The sequence below is a fragment of the Saimiri boliviensis genome, chromosome 3 (genome assembly GCF_048565385.1).
Source record: "Saimiri boliviensis isolate mSaiBol1 chromosome 3, mSaiBol1.pri, whole genome shotgun sequence".
Classification (NCBI taxonomy): Eukaryota; Metazoa; Chordata; class Mammalia; order Primates; family Cebidae; genus Saimiri; species Saimiri boliviensis.
This window is the reverse complement of record NC_133451.1, coordinates 7,115,738-7,135,599: the sequence shown is the minus strand read 5'-3', so window position 1 is coordinate 7,135,599 and position 19,862 is coordinate 7,115,738. Positions and strand designations below refer to the sequence as shown.

The 19,862-nt window shown below is 49.2% G+C and overlaps 1 protein-coding gene across 4 annotated transcripts in view; it reads right to left on the bottom strand.

The window, feature by feature from the left end:
- Positions 1 to 19,295, bottom strand: part of EVC2 (EvC ciliary complex subunit 2) — a 156,265-nt gene extending 136,970 nt beyond the window's left edge. For 2 of the 4 annotated variants that reach the window (XM_074395877.1, XM_074395880.1), the window contains exons 1-3: positions 19,034 to 19,295; positions 5,849 to 5,903; positions 2,396 to 2,562 (exon numbers count right to left, since the gene is read on the bottom strand). In XM_074395877.1, the coding sequence (XP_074251978.1) occupies positions 2,396 to 2,562; positions 5,849 to 5,903; positions 19,034 to 19,246 (435 nt within the window). In that variant the 5' untranslated portion in view covers positions 19,247 to 19,295. Of the gene's footprint in view, positions 1 to 2,395; positions 2,563 to 5,632; positions 5,716 to 5,848; positions 5,904 to 5,998; positions 9,002 to 19,033 lie in introns of those variants that run through there. The other 2 variants (XM_074395878.1, XM_074395879.1) reach the window with 2 other exon arrangements.
- Between the last annotated feature and the right edge of the window lie 567 nt (positions 19,296 to 19,862).

Below are 19,862 nucleotides of genomic sequence, written 5' to 3'. Positions count from 1 at the left end.
GATGTGGGCAGACCAATGAAGATATCATTTCACATGCACCGTGTGCCTCCCAGGTGTGGGCTGACTTAGTACACGTGTGCACCACGGTTCGCTGGAACGAAGGGCAGTGTGTTTGGGAGCTGGGGGTAGCCTCTGTGAGCTTGATCCCTCATCAACATAGGGAATCTCCCCCAGGCTTGGCCTCCTCCAGCCCTGCAATGACTCCCATGAAAAGGTTCCAAAGGAAAGCCAGGGTTCGCCCACCAAATACAAGCTTCCTGCAGCCCTTGAAACCCCAGGTTTCCGTTCCCTTTGTACTAACAACCAATGTTTGTTCATTTCTACTCTTGGCCCTTGCCATGCTCCCTACCCTAGAGCCCTGGCCCCTGCAGTATCCACACACCTCCTTTAAATGGGACTGGACCCTGACTTCATCCAGGAAGCTCGATGACCATGTCTTCCCCACTATCTGCCTTGCGCACCTGTCACCTGCAGTGGGACAAGCTGAATTCTGAGTCATGGACTATGGCAGCTCTCAGTGATATGAATAAGCATATGTGAATTTATTTTTTATTTTTGTAGAGATGGGGTCTTGCTATGTTTCCCAGGCTGGTCTTGGACTCCTGGCCTCAAGTGATCCTCCTGCCTTGGCCTCCCAAGGTGCTGGGATGACAGACGTGAGACACCACACTGGGTCTAATAACCATAAAATGTCTGTCATTTACTGAGGGCCAGGCATGGCACCCATCACTTTACATACTTGAGTTCTATCACTCCCATTTTATATATGAGGAACTGAAGGCTCAGAAAGGTTAACTCCCTTGCCGAAGGTCACATAGGCAGGAAGCTCGGGACTATACCCAGGACTGTGTGACTCCAAATTCTATGATCTTTCCACAGCTCACATTCCCTCTCCACAGTGTAACCCTCTCATTGCGTAGAAAATCACCAAAAAGGCAGTTTTCCAAAGAACACACTGACAATGTGCAGCAATCTCAGCCTGACGCAGGCCTTTGATTCAGCTGAGCTTGCATCCACCACACCCACCCTAATGCCTTTTTAACATGCTGGGACCCTAAGAGAATTAATTTGCCAAAGCCCTCAAGCAGGGACCTGGCTTTCTCTTCTTCTGACCTTCACATAGCATCTTGTAAACAGTAACTGATAGATACAGCTTGTAGGGCAAGTAAGTGCAGAAGGGACGACTGAGCATGGAGGGTGCTGCCCTGGGAGGTGGTGACGAGTTACCTGTGCCTGGAGAGGACTGGAAAGAACAGTGAGTCTGGGAATGGGTTCAGTGGTGGCCCCCAAAGGATATGTCCACATTCTGATCCCCAGAACCTGTGAATGTGTTCTGATTTGGAAAAGAGGTCTCTGTAGATCTAATGAAGCTAAGGATCTCAAGAGGTCATCCTGGACTATCCAGGTGGGCCCGACGTCCAATGACAAGTGTCCTTATAAGTGGCACACAGAGAAGCCCCAGACACAGAGGAAGCCAGGTGCAGATGGAGGCAGAGAGTACAGCAATGCAGCCGCAGCCAAGCAAGGCCTGGAGCCACCAGAAGCTGGAAGAGGCAGCAGCATCCTCCCCTAGAACCTGCAGAGGGGACATGGCCCTGTCAGCACTGTGATTCCAGCCTTCCAGCCTCCACAGCAGTGAGAAAGTACATTCCTGTTGTTTTCAGCCACAATGTCTGTGGTCATTTGCTATGGCAGCCCCAGGAAATCAATAGCACTACTTAGCAGGGAGCCCAAACAAGGGCTCTTGGCCATCATAGCTCACTGGCCAAGCTCAATGGTTCTCACACCACGTTAAGTCACTGAACCCATGCTACATAAAACAGAAGAGAAAACAACAGGAAGAGCACAGAGCAGTGGTTACAGAAGAGGCTTCCGATCTGGGATCTAACACTTCCACCTGTGGATATGGAACTCGTTTCTTAATCTCCCTAATCCTCAATTTCCCATCTGCAAAATGAGAATTAAAATATGACTGTTAAGAAACTCATAATGAGGCTTAAGTGAGATTATGCATAGAAGGTGCTAACCCCAGCACCCGGCCCATAGGAAATGCCTATGAGACGCTCACTGCTCTTAGGGGCACAGTCGTCTTTAATAGCTGGGAGTGATTCCGCCTGGTTTAAGCACAATCCACTCGCTGCTTCGGAAACACCAGAAGAGACAGCCTAATTCTCTGATTCAAACCTCTTCTCCATCTAAATACTGTATATCGTGTAGCAGAAATAGGGCCTCGGAAGAAGAAATGGATTTGCTCCCCAATGATAACTATGTTTAGTGAAAGAGGAGGAACAGGCTTTTTTAAGCAACAAAAGCCTGTGTCATTTTATAAACAGCCCAAAATTGGATTCTTTCCAACTTCTGGTATTTGTGTTAAACTATTGAACTTACTACTTACCAGGCGGTGTGTTATCGGAGACTCTCTTTTAAATAAGTTCTTCTTAGGCCAGGAGGGTATAAAAGCAAAAAAGGAATGAGTCCAGGGCCCACGAGAGGCTGCAGAAGTTGACAGTGGGATACAGACTTCCATTTTCTTGTCCAGTTTCTCTCCAAGTGGTGCTTCCACTGGAAAACAGCAACGCACATGTCTTATATAATGCGGAAAGACAGTAAGACATAGAGCTTAGCCTCCAGAGGCAGACTCCAGGGTATGTGGAAGGCACCTGGAAAATGTGTGCTGGGTAAATAAGTTAATGAATGAATGAATGATACCATTGTGTGCTGGGTAAGTTAATGAATTAATGATATCATCTCTCTGCCGGGAAAATGAGACATGCTAATTGGGAAGCTACAGAGCTTAAGAAGAGCATTTTTCAAAGCCTGGTCTCCTTACCTGAGTTGCGCAGCCCCATGTAAGAATCAGAACCGCTGGGCAAGCATGGTGCCTGGGGTGATTCTTACACACATGATATTAGACAGCCCTGGACTCCAGTGCTGGCTCTGCCCCTCCAGCTATGAGTCCTTGGGCATAACCTCTAACCTCTCTATACCTCGGTTTGCTTAATTCTAAGGTGAACAGCTCAGGTCTTAACATTACTAGGTCCTTCCTAGCACCTGCCTACCGCAGAGACCTCAGTGAACACCTTCAACCACCATCCTAAAGAGGATGTGTGCACGGCCAGACACAAACGCCTGCTGAGCCCTCCAGTAAGAAATGACTCCCTTAGATGTTTCTCTGTGTTGATACATTTGGAAAGTTCATGAGCACTGTGTGTAAGCACAGGAATGTCATTTAAAAGGTCCTGGCTGGGCTGTCAGGGTCCTCTAGAGTGGACGCGGCCCAGGTGCTGCTCAGCTGTGGGACCTTCCACAGGTCAGCTGAGTTTTCTGGGCCTCAGTTCCCTTCACCTGGGAGTGTGGTTAAGATGCCAATCAGAGAGGGTTGCTGTCTGAGCAGCCCATCAAATGCCACACTGCACGTGAACATGCTCAAATACATCAAATGCTTCAAGTCAGAAATTCGAGTTTTGAAATGACCTGGATGGTGGAGTTGTGCCTTCATCAACATGTATCTCCTATTCAGACACAAACTACTTTGACTGGATATTTGAAAATAATATGGACTTTTCAGTCTTTCCTACCCAGTATATTAATGGTAAGGACTTTACAAGTACTTTTGAAACCTCCTCTAGCATTTTAAAATATATGCAGGAAAAAATTAAAATTTGATAAAAAAGATGTGGAGCTGGGTCCCAGATTAAATTACAGTATTTTTTTTTTTCCTTCCTTGGGTAGTATCTGGGGGTGATTCAGCTCCTCCGGTTGCGATGGGATAAGGGCTCCTACTGCATCAAGCATCGGGGCACTGACGGCCCTCACCACGGAAACAACTGGGTGCTCCAGCAGGTCAGTGGCTGATTCAGAGCATCAGGAATGTCCAGGTAGGGAGTTTGGGTGCAAGTGAGACCAGACATCCACCTCCAGACCCCAGCATAGCACCTGGGGCCAGGGCACAAACGCCTGTGAAGCAGCATGGAGGACATAAAATCTGCAGGCCACACCTCACCCTCACGTGAACCGTCTCTGGTCCACCCATTTAAGCCCCTGTGGCTCTCCTGGTCCTCAGCTTTAATGAAAACTCCAAGGCAATCCCTCCCTTCAGAGAGGATCCCTCCTCTATTCAGCAAGAATCCTGCTTGGTCTATAGAGCCAAGTGGGGCCCACCTGAATTTCTGCCCAATCCCAGTCCGTTCCCCAGGACACCAGAGATAGGCACAGAACCCAGAAAACCCCACCCACTGGCCCCAGGGATAGGTTCGCGGACCCACGCTGAGCCCATAGGTCTACACTGGAACTGCCACAGCTGCTGGGAAAAGTCTGCGCTGCAGGTGCCAGCCATCAGGTTCAGGAGCCAGGGACTGCCTACAGCATCTTTCTCACCATGGGGAAAGGATGTGCCTGCCTGAGAAGGATGCTCACCAGAGGAAAGCAGGGAGGCCGAGAGGGAGGGGGAAAGGCAGAGCCACAGGAACACTGAGAACCTCAAGCTCCTGGGTCCAGCAGTACCGTGGCCGGCGCCTTTCAGTTACCGACGCGGATCAGTTCCCTCTCACTTAAATGAGTGTCAGTTGAATTTCAACCACTGAGTATGTCAAGCCGAATAAAGGTCCACAAAGACAGCCAGGCCCTAACCCCATGAGCCTGTGAATGTTATCTTAGGGTTGCAGACACTTTGCGGATGTGATTCGATGAAGGGCCTGGAGACAGGGAGATTGCCTGGATTATCCTGGCGGGCCCTAAATGTCATCGCAGATGTCCTTATAAGAGGGAGACAGATTTGACAGAAGAGAAGAAGGCCAAGTAACTTCTGAGGCACGATGCCATGCTGCTGGCTTCCAAAACCGAAGAAGGCAGCATCCCTCATCCATCTGTAAGGAACTCAGGCAACGTGGCCACAGATGCTGAAAAGGAGAGGAAATGAGCTCTCTTCTGGAACCTCCAGAGGGGGCAGGCAGACCTTAACTTTGGCTAGTGAAACTCTTGCAGAATATTCAGGAGACTGGAGAGATCAGTGGGTGAGACAGAGGAAGGTGGCCACCAGCTCAGCGGATTAGCATCGCAAGGCTGAGCAAAGGAGAAAGAAAACGGGGTACTTTGTACACATCCAGAATGACTCGCAGCTGACAGGTTTACAGAAGCCAGAACAAAGAACAGTTAATTAATTTGTAACATGCCCTGTGATGTACATTACATTCGAAAAATAGCATTTTGAAAAACACATTGTACATTCTTGGGTGTTATCTTGCCCCGTGACCTTGCAGCTGGTCAGCAAGAAAAGCAGGAGTCTTGAGATGCCTGGGAACTTCGCTGAGAATGTGGGGAGAACAGATAAGGTAGGCTTTACAGGGAGTTGTGAATTTCAAGCAGAGCTGGGAGTTAGGTTTTATGTTGGACACAACACAGTAAACTTTATAATGTAGCCATTAGACTACTATTGTTACTGTTTAATTTCCCTCTTCAAAACTGATGTCAGACTTCTGCACTCCAAAACTGTAAGAAAATAAATGTGTGTGGCTCAAGCCACTAAGTTTGTGAACATTTGTCAGGGAAGCCACAGGAAATGCATACACCCAGATAATTCACACATTCTGTTTCATACACCAAATGCCTTCAGGGGACACTGAAAAGGGCCTACCTCACCCCAGATTCCACGCGCACTGCCGCTCCGGCCGGCTCTGAGGAGGGGGCCCACAGCGCTGGTTCCGTAGGGTCAGGGAATGACCTACCTGCTCAAAGTAGAGAGGTGCTGGAAGCATCAGCAGAGTGTGAGGGAGCTGGAGGAAGGAGGGCTTCGGGGTTCTGCTTCTTTCATGCTCAAGACAGGGGAACATCAACCAGAAGAAAAACTCACCTGCAGTCTTAAAGGGACAACATTCCACTTTGGGCCAGATGGTACAGGGCAAGTCCTACAAAATTCAAAAGACACAAAGCCATTAATGAAGCGCATACTTGTGAGAAGTGGTGATAAATAATCTTTGTAAATGGCTCAGACGGAGAGGACCTGCACTTTTATCCAGAAGCGTGAAGTAAACTTTTCAAAGCCAGCCATCCCTGCCAAGCTTCTGAGTAGAGAATTCCCTTCTTTTCCCTGGGAGAGAATCAGCACCCTCGTGACTGCATTTCCGGGAGCTGTCAAGGGAGGCCACACCATGTGATTGAAATGGCTTATCATCAGACGGACCTGGGTTCAAACTTCAGCCTTGCCCTCCTCCATCAACTCTGAGATCCTGGGTAAGCCAAGAGTCTCCAATTTCCCAAGATCCTGCAAGTTTTCGGAGTGGCAGATAAGACACTCAATGGGGAGTGGAGAAAACTGGACTCCAGCTGGAGCCATTTATTTGCTGTGTGTCCTTGGCTAAGTCTCTTAGCCTCTCTGAGCCTCAGATCCCTCTTCTGAAAAGTGACTTCAAAGCCTCCCCCGGGTCATCGCAGTCTCTTCTGTGATGAAAATTGGTCTATACTGAGCCTGGCCAAACCCTTCCAATTTACCTTCGTGAATCGCTGGGCTCTAGAAGACTCAGACCTCTCTACTGAATAATGATGAAAGCTCTCCTGGATGGCACCTCCTCAGTGTGTCAGTGCTTACGCTGTGTGCTCCAGGTGGGCTGTACGAGCAGTCCCTATAGTAACCCATGCAGCATCATTTTCATTTTACAGCACTACCCCCAGTCTACGGTAACTAGATAACTCACTCCAGAGCCTGGTACGCAAGCAGCCTGGCCCAGCACGTGCGCTCACCCTGCACGCGATGGCTGGTTTCTGTGTAATGGAAGGAGAAAGGATGTGTATGTGAGCTAAGTGGGATGCTCAGGCCTGGCTTTGGGGTTCAGTTCCATGACTAGTCCCTGTGGCTAATGATCACATGGCTCTCATGCGGGCCAGACGCCATGGAAAGCATGAGATAGGACGGGATCAATGGGTCACTGCTGTGGCCACTGTCTGTGTGTTTCAGGCCCAGTCCTAAAAGGCCTCCAAGACCCCGGCTGTGGCAGTTCTGCTGGGGTGACGTAAGCCCAGCTGGGCTGGAGGCTGGTTTTCCCCCAAAGGCACAGAGGCCTGCCCACAGAGACAGAGTCTCATGCAGAGACACAGAGAAAATGATGGAAATTGCAGAGACAGAGGCAGAGACAGGCAAGAGAGAACACGGATGCAGCTCGATCCTGCCTGCCTTCTACCAAACCCATCCCAGTATTCCCAGTTGATGAAGCCAAACATTTGGCTTGAGTTTGTTCATATGGAGCTTCTGTTATGTTATGGGCAGCGTGAAGAATTCTATTTAAAATAGTAAATGATGGTACAAACATTCTATGGAGTACTAGGCAGCTATTAAAGGGAATAAAGCAACATGATTCAGAATTCCACTTCTGGGCATACAAGCAAAGTAACTGAAAGCAGGGTCTTGAAGAGATATTTGCACATCTGTGTTCACAGAAGCGTAATTCACAATAGCCAAAAGCGGATGCAAGCCAAACATCCATCAATGGATGAATGAATAAGCTAAATGTGGTCTATCCATAAAATGGAATATTATGCAGCCTTGGAAAGGAAGGAAGCTGGGTATGGTGGTTCAAACCTGTAATCCCAGGACTTTGGGAGGCCAGTGTGGGTAAAGCACTTGAGGCCAGAAGTTCGAGACCGGCCTGGCCAGCACGGCAAAACTCTGTCTCTACTAAAAATACACAAAAATTAGCCAGGCATCGTGGTGCACACATGTGGTTCCAGCTGCTTGGGAGGCTGAAGCTGAAAATCACTTCGACCCAGGAGGCAGAAGTTGCTGTGAGCTGATATTGCATCACTGCACTCCAGCCTGAGTGACAGAGTGAGACTTGGTCTCAAACAAACAAACAAAAAACACACAAAAAAGAGACTGGGTGAGGTGGCTCATGCCTGTAATCCCAGCACTTTCCAGGTAGATCACGAGGTCAGGAGATCGAGACTATACTGGCCAACATGGTAAAACCCATCTCTACTAAAAATACGAAAATTAGCTGGGCTTGGTGGCATGCGCCTGTAGTCCCAGATACTCAGAAGGCTGAGACAGGAGAATCGCATGAACCCAGGAAGCGGAGGTTGCAGTGAGCGAAGATCATGCCATGCACTCCAGCCTGGGTGACAGAGCGAGACTCTGTCTCAAAAAGAAAAAAAAAAAAAGAAGAAGAAAAGAAAAAAAGAAAGGAAGGAGACTGTAACAGTTTTCAACATGGGGGAACCTTGAGGAAAGTATGCAAAGTGAAATAAGCCAGTTACGAAAGCACGAGTCCTATATGGTTGCGCTCATATGAGATCCCTAGAGTAGTTAAATTCATAAAGACAGAAAGCAGAAAGGTGGTTGCCAGGGGCGGCGGTGATAAAAATGAGGAGTTATTGTTTAATGGGGACAGAGTTTTACAAGATGAAAAGAGTGCTGGACATTGGTTGCCCAACAATGTAAATGTACTTCACACTACTGACCTGTACGCTTAAAAATGGTTAAGATGCTAAATTTTGTTATGTCCATTTTACCGTAATTAAAAATAAAAATGGACCAGGCATGGTGACTCATGCGTGTAATCCCAGCAATCTGAGAGCCCAAGGCAGGAGGATCACTGGAGCCCAGGAGTTGGAGACCATACTTAGCAGCATAGAAAGACCCCATCTCTACGAAGAATTTTTAAACAATTAGCCAGATGTGATGGTGCATGCCTGTAACCTCCCAGCTATTTGGGAACCTGAGATGGGAGGATCACTTGAGCTCAGGGGTTCGAGACTGCAGTGAGCTGTGATCATGCTACTGCACTCCAGCCTCAGTGACAGAGCAAGACCCTGTCTCAAAAAAATGAAAATCAATAAATACATAAATAATAAATGAAGCAGACCTGTGTTTTCCTAGAAAGAACTCTAAGATGATTAAGTGAAATCTCCAAGTCACAAAACTATATTTTCCCATTAAATCAAAATGGGATTTTTATATATTCAGTACTATGTAATAATTATATTTCTCTATTTATTTTATATATTTATATTAACACACTTACGTGTGTGTATTTATATATTCAATATGATACTTATATATTCCATAATGTATTTAATACTAGTATTTACACGTTTAGAATGTACACTACAATATATTATAACACGATACTATTTTTAAAGCCTAGAAAGGGGACATTCTCAAGTGTTCCCAGTGGCCACTGTGGGGAAGGAGGGGTATGGGTGGAGGCAGGAGAGGAAGACTCACTATTTTGGTGCCACCCACGTTGCTTCATTTCTCACCATGAGGAGTACATGAGCACGTGTCACTGCAACCCCCGTGACAACAATAATAGAGACTCAGGAACGGGAGCCAGCCACGATGCTCCTTTGCAGGCCTGTTTCTCTGGGGTTTCGGCTTCCAGGCCTCTCACACCTGACAGGAACGCTGTCCCCAGGAGCCTCCTTGGACAGCTTGGTGGGCCCAGGACAACTGCTAGCTCATGAAGTGTCTTCTACAAAGTAGAGGAAAGCTTCCTTCCTCAAGAGAACAAGTCCATCTGCCAGAAACTGTTGCAAACTGCTCAAGTGGATGGAATAGGCCTCTACTGCCACATGGCAGGAAAAAAATGTGAAGAAAACCCCACACCCAGGCTGTGGACAGTGACCTCCTTCCAACAAAGACAGCACAGTCACGCGGCATCAACAACGGGGATATCGTCTGAGCAGTGCGCCGTCAGGCAACATCATCATTGTGTGAACATGAAAAAGTATACTTACACGCCCCTAGATGGTGCAGCCAGCCCCACATCTAGGCAGTACGGTGTCGCCTACTGCTCCTGGCCTACAAAGCTGTACAGCAGTTACTGTACTGAATACCACAGACAACCGTAACACACTGTAAGTATTTGTATATCTAAACATAGAAAAGCCACAGTGAACATAGAGTACTGTAATCTTATGAGACCACTGGTGTATAGGTGGCCTGTCCTTGATGGAAACCTGGTAATGCAATGTCTGACTGTGTAGAAAGTGGGGAAAGGGCAGTACATTTGTCTGCTCTCATGCTGCTAATGAAGACATCCCTGAGACTGGGTAATTTATAAAGGAAAGAGGTTTAAGGGACTCACAGTTCCACATGGCTGGGGAGGCCTCACAACCATGGCAGAAGGCAAATGAGGACCAAAGTCACAGCTTACACAGCAGCAGGCAAGAGAACATGTGCAGGGGAACTCCCCTTTATAAAACCACCAGATCTCGTGAGACTTATTCACTCTCACAGGAACGTTATGGGCCAGACCCGCCCCATGATTCAATTACCTCCAACTGGGTCTCTCCCACTTCACATGGGGATTATGGGAGCTACAGTGCAAGATGAGATGTGGGTGGGGCACAGCCAAACCATATCAGAGAGTTTCACAATGGAGCAGCCTGACAAACTCCGCTGTAGCCCAGTGACCCAGGCCAGCGCCAACAGCAATAAGTCACGCTGACAGCATACACCCAGAAAAATTCCTAGGCAGGGAGGGCATCCTAGAAGACCCCAGACCAGACTGCCTGGGAACTGTTAAGGAAAGCCTGAGAAGGGGTCACAGCAAAGAGGAGCCCAAGGAGATGTGACAAAATATAATGTGGGCTCCTGGGTGGGACCCTGGAGCAGAAAATGAACCTTCAGTAAAAACGAAGAAAACCTGAATGAACTACGGGCTTTCATAACAGTTTGTCAGTATTGCACCATTTACTGTAACAAACGTACCACACAAATGCCTAGTTAATTATGAGGGGAAGGCTGGCCATGCTGGTTCATGTCTATAATCCCAGCAGTTTGAGAGGCCAAAGAAGGAAGATCTCTTGAGCCCAGAACTTCAAGATCAGCCTGGACAACACAGGGAGACCCCATCTCTACAAAAAAAAAATAATAATAATGATAATATAATAAAATTAGCCAGGTGTGGTGGCATATGCCTGCAATCCCAGCTATTTGGGAGGCTGAGGCAGGAGAAACTACTTGGACCCAGGAGATCAAGGCTGCAGTGAGCTATGATCATGCCACTGTACTCCAGCCTGGGAGACACAATGAGACCTGTCTCAAAAAAATAAATATAAATATTAATAATAAATAATAGGCTAGGTGCAGTGGCTCAAGCCTGTAATCCTAGCACTTTGGGACACTAAGGTGGGCTGATCGCTTGAGGTCAAGAGTTCGAGACTGGTCTTGCCAATATGGTGAAACCCTGCCTCTACTAAAAATACAAAAACTAGCCGGGCATGGGTGGTGGGCGACTCTAATCCCAGCTACTTGAGAGGCTGAAGCAGGAGAATCACTTGAAACCGGGAGGCGGAGGTTGCAGTGAGCTGAGATTGTGCCCCTGCACTCCAGCCTGGGTGACAGAGTGAGACTGTCTTAACATATATAAATAGATACACACATACATAAATAGAAATATAATGGGGGAAACTATGCATGTGGGTGGGGGGGAAGAGATATATGTGAACTTTCTGTACCATGTGCTCAACTTTTCTGTAAATTTAAAACTGTTCTGAAAATTACAGTCTATTACTTAAGAACAAATACATCCATATGGTCTCTAATATGAACATTTGCCAACGAATATGACACCATGGTGCACCCAACTCCACACAAATGTATGTTTATACATCCCCTAACCCGTAGAACTTTCTATCCATTCTTTCAACCAGCACCTGCTGCCTCTTAGGCACTGTGCTAGGCATCACCCGTCAGGCAAAGCAGACCTGGCCCCTGACCTCGCCCTGGGACAAAGCTTTCCTTACTAGTGAACACTGCCACTTGCGAGGAAGGGGCAGGTTCTCAGAGAGCAAAGGACCCAGGCTGACCTCCATGAGGAAGCCCTTGGGTAACGCCGGTGCCAGGCACCCTCGGCCATGCCTCAGACATGCCTCCCAGGGCAGTCTCACTGGTTTCCGGGCATCTCTGATTCTTGTCCTCAAGGAAGTCCCCAGCCTGGGGAGGTGCCTCTCTGGGGACTCTGGCCACTCTGGGCAGCCACTCCTGTAAGCATCATGCCATGTGCAGCTGACAGTACCTTCCAGTGCCCAGCCTGTCATTCCTCTCTCCAAGCTGGCACAGCTCCTGTGGAGGCCACCATGGCCACTCCAAGGCCCCACTTCATGACCAGTCCTCCTCATCACACACGCTTACCAGCAGCATTCCACATGGGCTTATTCCAGCTTCCTGTGGCTGCTGTACAAATTACTGCAAATAGAGTGACTTAAAACAACACAAATTTATTCTCTGATAGTTCTAGAGGTCAGAAGTCTGACACAGGCCTCACTGGACTAAAATTAAAGTGTCAACAGGGCTGCGCTCTTTTCTGGAGGCTCCAGGGGAAAATCCGTTTCCTGGGCTTTTCCAGCTTTCAGAGGCTGCTGTGTTCCTTAAGTTCGTGGCCCCTTCCTCTGGCGTCAAAGCCAGCAGCAGCTGAGTCCTTCTCACGCTGCATCTCTCTGACCTTCTTCCAATATCCCCTGACTCTCTTCTCTGCCTCCTTCTTCCACTTTTAAGGACCCCGATGATTATATTGGAACCATCAGGTAATCCTGAATATCTTCCCTACTTTAAGATCAGTTAATCAGCAACCTGACTTCCTTGTATAACGTCAATTCCCATGGTCCTGTAACCTAACATACCACATGTTCCCAGGGTCTAGACGTGAGCATCTTTGGGAGCCATTATTCTGCTGACCATGGTGAGCCCTTTCTCACTTCCTGAAGTGCCCTCCACCCTTGACCTCTGGGTCACACTCCTGGTTCCCTTTCACAGGGGCCACGTGTTCTCCACCTCCTCTGCTGGATCTTTTCTTCTTCCTGGTCACCAGCCCTGGGGTTGCTCCAGTGCTCAGCCCTAGGACCTCACTCTTTCCATTCAAGAGTTGCTCCTGAGGTGAGCTCATCCAGGCCCTCAGACGTTAAAGTTCATTTTAAAACTGGCTATTCCTCCATGTAAATCTCTAGTTCAGATTCTCCCCCCATATCCAGAATTGAATGCCTAAGAGACATGTGGAACTCAACGACAGTGATTTCCAACCCGAGCCTGCTGCACAGTAGCCCACGGTAACTCCTTTCTCCCATTTGCTCAGGCCAAAATCTGTGGCTTTGTCCTTGATTCTTCTCTTTCTCTTTCTCAACCCAGAATCAATCCCATTAAATCCCACTGGCTCTACCTTGAAAAAGCACCCACAATCCAACAGCCTCTCGGCAGCTCACCATTCCCTCCCCAGTCCAGCTCCCCTCCACGGCCCCCTGGCCTCCCACCTGCCTGCTCGCCACTTTCCCGCTCACACCTCTGCCTGCCATCTATTCTGTCCCCTGCCACAGGGGTGCTTGGAAAGGAAACACGAGAGTGGGTCCCTTTCGTGCTCAAAGCCCATCCACCGCGTCCCATCTTACTCAGAACAACTGTCGGAGTCGTGGCCAGAAACACGGCCTTGCCCGTCCCTCACTCCATTCAGGGACTGGCTCAGCCGTCACCTCCTTGAAGTACCTTCCCTGCCCACTGTGTCTGTACCATCAGTGCCCCTCATCACTCAGACCACTCTGCCCACTGTGTGCATCTCGACAGCCCCAACCACAGTGGACACACCACCGAGTAGCATGATTCCTGCCTGTTTACTGCTCCAAAAACACAGTTTCCTCAAGAGCAGGGACAGGTCTTGATCTGCCTTGTCCTGTTGTATCCCAAGCACTTAGGACAGAGCCTGGCACCTAGAAGGCCCTTGAACGCCATTGCAAATGAATGGCTCAGAGGCCCAGTCTCTATTCCCCCTGCACTTCCTCCTCCCCTTCCAGTCAACTTCCAGTAGAACGGTCTGCAGTGAGGAAATTGGTCTAGAATCTGAGCAGTCCACTAGCCACACAGGGCCACTGAGCATGTGAAATGTTTCAGTTTAGCCATATATGGCTACTGCAGTGGACACTGCCCTTTTAGACCATCTGAGAAATGGTTGTACTTGCCTTCTAGTTCTTGCTTTCAAAGAAGAAAGAAATAATAAATTAGCACAGAATGCTTGTGTTCAGGTTTACATAGCACTTTCTTCTTTTTTCTTTTTTCTTTTTTTTTTTTTTGAGACGGAGTTTCGCTTGTTTCCCAGGCTGGAGTGCAATGGTGTGATCTCGGCTCACCGCAACCTCCGCCTCCTGAGTTCAAGCAATTCTCCTACCTCAGCCTCCCGAGTAGCTAGGACTACAGGTGCGTACCACCATGCCCAGCTAATTTTTTTGTATTTTTAGTAGAGACGGGGTTTCACCTTGTTGACCAGGATGGCCTCGATCTCTTGACCTCGTGATCCACCCACCTCGACCTCCCAAAGTGCTGGGATTATAGGCTTGAGCCACCACGCCCGGCCCTACATAGCACTTTCTTATAGACTGTAGACACTGACAGCAAGTACTCTGGGATAGGCAAGTCTGGGTGGGCATTTTCACCTCACCTGGAGTCACTGCAGCCTCAGTTTCCTCATCTGTAAAATGGGGATATTATATCCTCTTCATAAGGAATTTTAAAAGATTAAACCAGACAATAAATATAAAGCATTTAGCATAGTGCTCAGAACACAGTAAATATACAGCACATATATAATTGTTATTATTGCTGTTATTACTAATTACTATGTATTACCATTCAGTAAGTCCTTACTTAACATCATTGATAGGGTCATGGAAACTCTGACTTTAAGCCAAATGGCATACTGTATAGCAAAACCAATTTTACTCTAGGCTAGTTTATATAGACAAGAGCTAGGTTTCTATAGCAGACAGTGCTTCCTTTTGCTTAAAGTATCCAAGAACCTATCTATGTTCCGTGAGGACTTACTGCATAGCATCATAACTATTATGATCACCGCTCTTGTTACTGTTCTTATCATCATCACCATCATCATCTCTGATAATGCCAAAGGGAACTATGAAATCGCCACTTTGCAGATGAGGAATGTGAGTCTCAGAGCTGCACTGAGCATCAACTTCAGGAAAGCAGAGACTCAGGCGTGCTGAGAGCTCTATCCCCAGGAGCCACACGGAAGCATCAAGAGAACCCAATAAATGCTTCGTTTGGTTGTCGTTGTCTGAGAGACGGTCTTGTTCTGCCATCCAGGCTGGGGTGCAGTGGTGAGATCACAGCTCACTGCATCCTCAAACTCCTGGTTTCAAGCTACCTTCCTGCCTCAGCCTCTTGAGAACCTGGGAATACAGGCATGTGCCATCACACCCAGCTAATAAAAAAATCTATTTTTTTTTATAGAGATGGGGGTCTCACTATGTTTCCCAGGCTGCTTTCAAATTCCTGACCTCAAGCGATCCTCCTGACTCTCCCACCCAAAGTGTTGCGATTACAGGCGTGAGTTTATTTGACTAATGGGTCTCTTAACTGGAATTCCAAGGCTGCAATTTCAAAGCTACAGTAATTACACAGTGTAACAGATAATGTTACCTCATAACTGGCTGATTTTCTGTTGTTGTTTTCTACAAATTCCTTGACCTTGGGACACATCCGATCCACTGAACTTGGCATCACAACCAACCTAAATTACTGCTGTTTGATATTTGAAGTAAAATAACAAAATGATACTATTAGCATAATGAAATGGTGAAAATGATGAAAGGATCCCATTCTGAAATAGACACTTATCTTTCCAAGGGGCAGGGTGGTTTCTTTCATCTCTAATTCTTGGGACAGCCGATAAGGCTTGCTGCTGAGCAGTGATTCTCAGACTTGTTGGTATTGGGACTCCTTTACACATCTGCCAATTATTGAAGGCTCTAAAAAACTTTTGTTTGTGCTGATTATATTTATCAACACTTACTCTCTTTAAAGGTGAGAATATTTTAAAGTGTCTATTAATTCATTTTAAATAGGAATAGCAATGCCATTTCATATTAACATAAATAGCATATTTTATGAAAACTAAATAAACTAAAACTATTTTCTAAAATTAAAAAGTGAGAAAAATGGCATTTTTTACATTGTTGTGAACCTCATCTATGTCTGAGTTAATGGAAGGAGCTGGATTCTCAAGTCTGCTGGATACATTAAACCTGCAGCAACACCACACTTCCTGTCACCTTGGAAAACCTCATAGCACAATTGTGAGAAAATGAACAGAAAAGGTAAATAATATCTCAGTATTACTATGAAAATAGCTCTGACTCCTTGGACCCCCATAATGGTTCAGTGACCCCAGGGATTCCCTAGGCCCCACCTTGAAAATCACTGGGGAATAAAAGGCATTCCAGCCAGGCATGATGGCTCATGCCTATAATCCCAGCACTTTGGGAGGCCGAGGCGGGTGGATCATGAGCTCAGGAGATGGAGATCATCCTGGCCAACATGGTGAAACCCCATCTCTACTAAAAATATAAAAATTAGCTGGGCGTGGTGGCACATGCCTATAATCCCAGCTACTCAGGAGGCTGAGGCAGGATAATATCTTGAACCAGGGAGTCGGAGGTTGCAGTGAGCCAAGATGGTGCCACTGCACTCCCACCTGGCAACAGAGCAAGACTCTGTCTCAAAAAAAGAAAAAAAAAAAAGGCATTCCTAGTGGGCATCATCAAATGAAGAAATTAAAAAAGGTAAAATCCCTGTCCACAGGAACTCACGGTACAGCAAAGGAGGCAGACAAGCAGCCCAAACAATGTGGTAAACGTCCTCAACAAGAGATGTCCCAGCCTCAGGGGACAAGAGACTTAGAATATGTCAAGCCCGTCCTACATGCCAGCCACACCCATGATGATTCCTCCACCTGGGATGCTCTCTCCCCATTCTTTCCTGGCTAAATCTACTCATCCTTCAAGTCTCAACTGATCCCAGACTAAAGACCTCCTTCCTCCACCCTCTCTCACCGCTCCCCATTCTCCTCCTCACGGCAATCACTGTGTGCAATTAGGCACTGGTCTCCCAGCCCCCTGCACACAGCATGGGACTTAGCAAAGGTGCAATAAATACCTATGTAGATATTGAAAGAATGAATGGATAGATGGAAGGAGGGAGACATGAAGGTATCAAATAATTACAACAGGAAGAACGAATCCATGCCTTCAGGAACTGTGCTCTGGAACTAGGCCTTATACCATTGCTCAGAAGAGCAAGCAGAGACCCTGAGGGCTGTGACTTGCCCTAGGCCCAAGAAGGAGTGGCCATGGCAGGGGCACACTTGGCCCAAGCTCTTTCCTATACAGTGTGCAGAGGGCTGTCCAAGACAGGCCCAGAGTGACGGAGGAAGGCTGGCCATGTGGACAGCTGAGATGGACTGCACTGGACCAGAGCCCAGGGGAGGCACTCAAGACACCAAGGGCACCTGAACACAGGTGCTCATTACCAGGTTCCTGCAAAGGCAGAGGTGGCCCTTGAGGGTGAGGTGCTCTAGGCACACTGTGGTCCTAGACAGCTGCAGGCCCTTCCCAGTAGACACTGGTCTCCTTTCAGGCAGGGACCACCCTCAGCACCACCGCTGCTGACAGAGGTCAGTGCGCACGAGGATCTTCTGACACTGGCTTCTCAGAAGAAAGAGCCTGCGCTAAGCAGGTGAGGCCAGGCACGCGGGCTCTGAATTGGGGACCACGGAATGCAGCTCCCTGAGTGCTGGTTTCGTCACCTACAAAATGGGCCAGATACTCCCACCTCACAGAGCAGATGCAAGTGAAAAGACCCAGGGAACATATTCTGTCATTGGACTTTTGAAAGCTCAGGACACTGACATGACATTTCTCCATTGAAAACCTAAAGACAGAAAGGGAGCAGGGTCTCTTTTTTTTTTTTTTTTTTTTTTTTTTTTGAGACAGAGTTTCACTCTTGTTGCCCAGGCTGGAGTGCAGTGGCACGATTTTGGCTCACTGCAACCTCTGACTCCCAGGTTCAACTGATTCTCCTGTCTCAGCCTCCTGAGTGGCTGGGATTACAGGCATGCTCCACCATGCCTGGCTAATTTTTGTATTTTTAATAGAAACAGGGTTTCTCCACGTTGGTCAGGCTGGTCTCGAACTACCGACCGCAGATGATCCGCCTGCCTCGGCCTCCCAAAGTGCTGGGATTACAGGCATGAGCCACCATACCCCACCAGGAGCAAGGTCTCTTTTAAGAGACTAAACCTCTACAAGTGTCACAAGTGTGCTGGGGTACAGAACACAACATGACAGGACCCAACGCCCTGTGGGAGAGCTGGGAGGACCCCAGGGCAGCATCAATGGGCTAGTCCACTGGCCAGGGCAGTCCTGGGAATAGAAGCCTGGGTGTGCTGCCAGAAGCGATAAAGTTGGGGAGGGAAGAGTGCCAGCAGGGGAGGAGAGTGCCAGCAAGGGAGGAGAGTGGCAGGGTGTCTCCCAGAGGTCTGGGGGAAATGGATGGGAGACATGGGAAAACCACCACCAAGGGCTGGAGGTGAAATGATGGGGCCTGAAGCCAGGAGGTGGCAGTGCGCAGGGAGGAGGGGCAGACATCCAAGCTGAGAAAAAGGCACTAAGACTGATGACCAGCTTTGTAGGGCGAGGTCAAGTCTAGGTCGACAGCCAGGAATCTATGCCTTTCCGGTTTAGGACCACAGAGGGAGGGCCAGGTGAAGTTGGAAGTGGTTAAATCCATCAGCCAGGAGAGTGCAGTCAGCTAACGGCCCAGCCCAGAGTCCCCACTTTCAACAGCCACTGCTGCAATCTCCCAGTGCTGGCTTCTGCAAGGCGCTCCGCATGCCTGAACTCATCTAACCCACTTCCACCCTTCAGGGTGGAGGCCAAGACCGCCCCGTTTCACAGATCAGGAAACAGGAGTGACTTGCCCTAGGCCAAAGCCCCTCAATTGCCAAGTAGGATTCCAACCCGGGTCACCGGTGAAGTCCAAGCCCGCAGCTGCCACACCTGAGGAAGGTCTCCAGTTTCCCTCGAAGCTTTCTGGACAAGAGACAAGGGCCGGATACACCTAAGGGCCGCGAGACACCCTATTCAAATCCTGCCCTCCCTTCCACATTGTTTGTGCACTACTAAGGGGCCTCCCGCCACCGCCGGTGTAGACGGGGCCAAGCCAAGGGAGTCGGACGGGCGCTTAGGGGCGGGTCCTCCTTACCTGCGAGCTGCTCTCGGGCCCCGCCCCGCTCCCTAGGCCGGACCCAGACATGGGAGCCACCGGGGCATCCCGGGGTGGCTGCGAGCCGAGGGGGCGCCAGCGGGGACCTGAGCTGGCGCCGAGACCGCCTCGGCCCCCTGGCGCCAGCGCCACAGCCAGGAGGCCCCCGGCCAGCACCCACGTGGCGCGCTCCCGGGAGCCCGCGGGGCCCATCGCCTGCGGGGACCCACAGCCTCGGAGCCGCGGAGCTTCCGGACCCCGGGCCCGCCCCGCCGCCGAGCATGCTCAGTGCGAGGCGCCGCCGAAAGTTTTCTGGAACAAACACCCGCAGCTGGGGCTCGGCGAGCCGGCGGTGCCGGGCGGGCGTGGGAGGGGGAGAGAGAGCTGGCGCGGCCCGGGCACAACCCAAATCAGGTTGCTCGCGCCCAACCCAAATCAGGGCTGGTCACTCCTCTGCTCCCCAAGGTCACCGGGGCCTCCGGGGCCCCTCCGCTACCGCCTACCCGGGTCTGTAAGCCTCAGCTCAGACGCACTTCCCCTGGAAACCCTTTCCTGACACAGGGGTCTGATTCCAGAGTGTCCCCATTCCCGCTTAGAAAACGGAGAAGCATTTGGAGCGCGGGGCCAGGAGTCGCGAAGCACCCGGAGGGTTCAGGGCGGCTCGGAGGGGCGGGAGAGAAGGAAAGCACCCGCACTTCCGGCTGCGTTCAGTGCGGAGCACCCACTGCCCGAGCCCGCTGAGGATCAGCCCTGGGCCTGACCGGGTGCCCCTCGCATTCCCAGTGGGAGACAGTCAGGCCAGCCACTGGGACACTTCTCTGGGGACCTA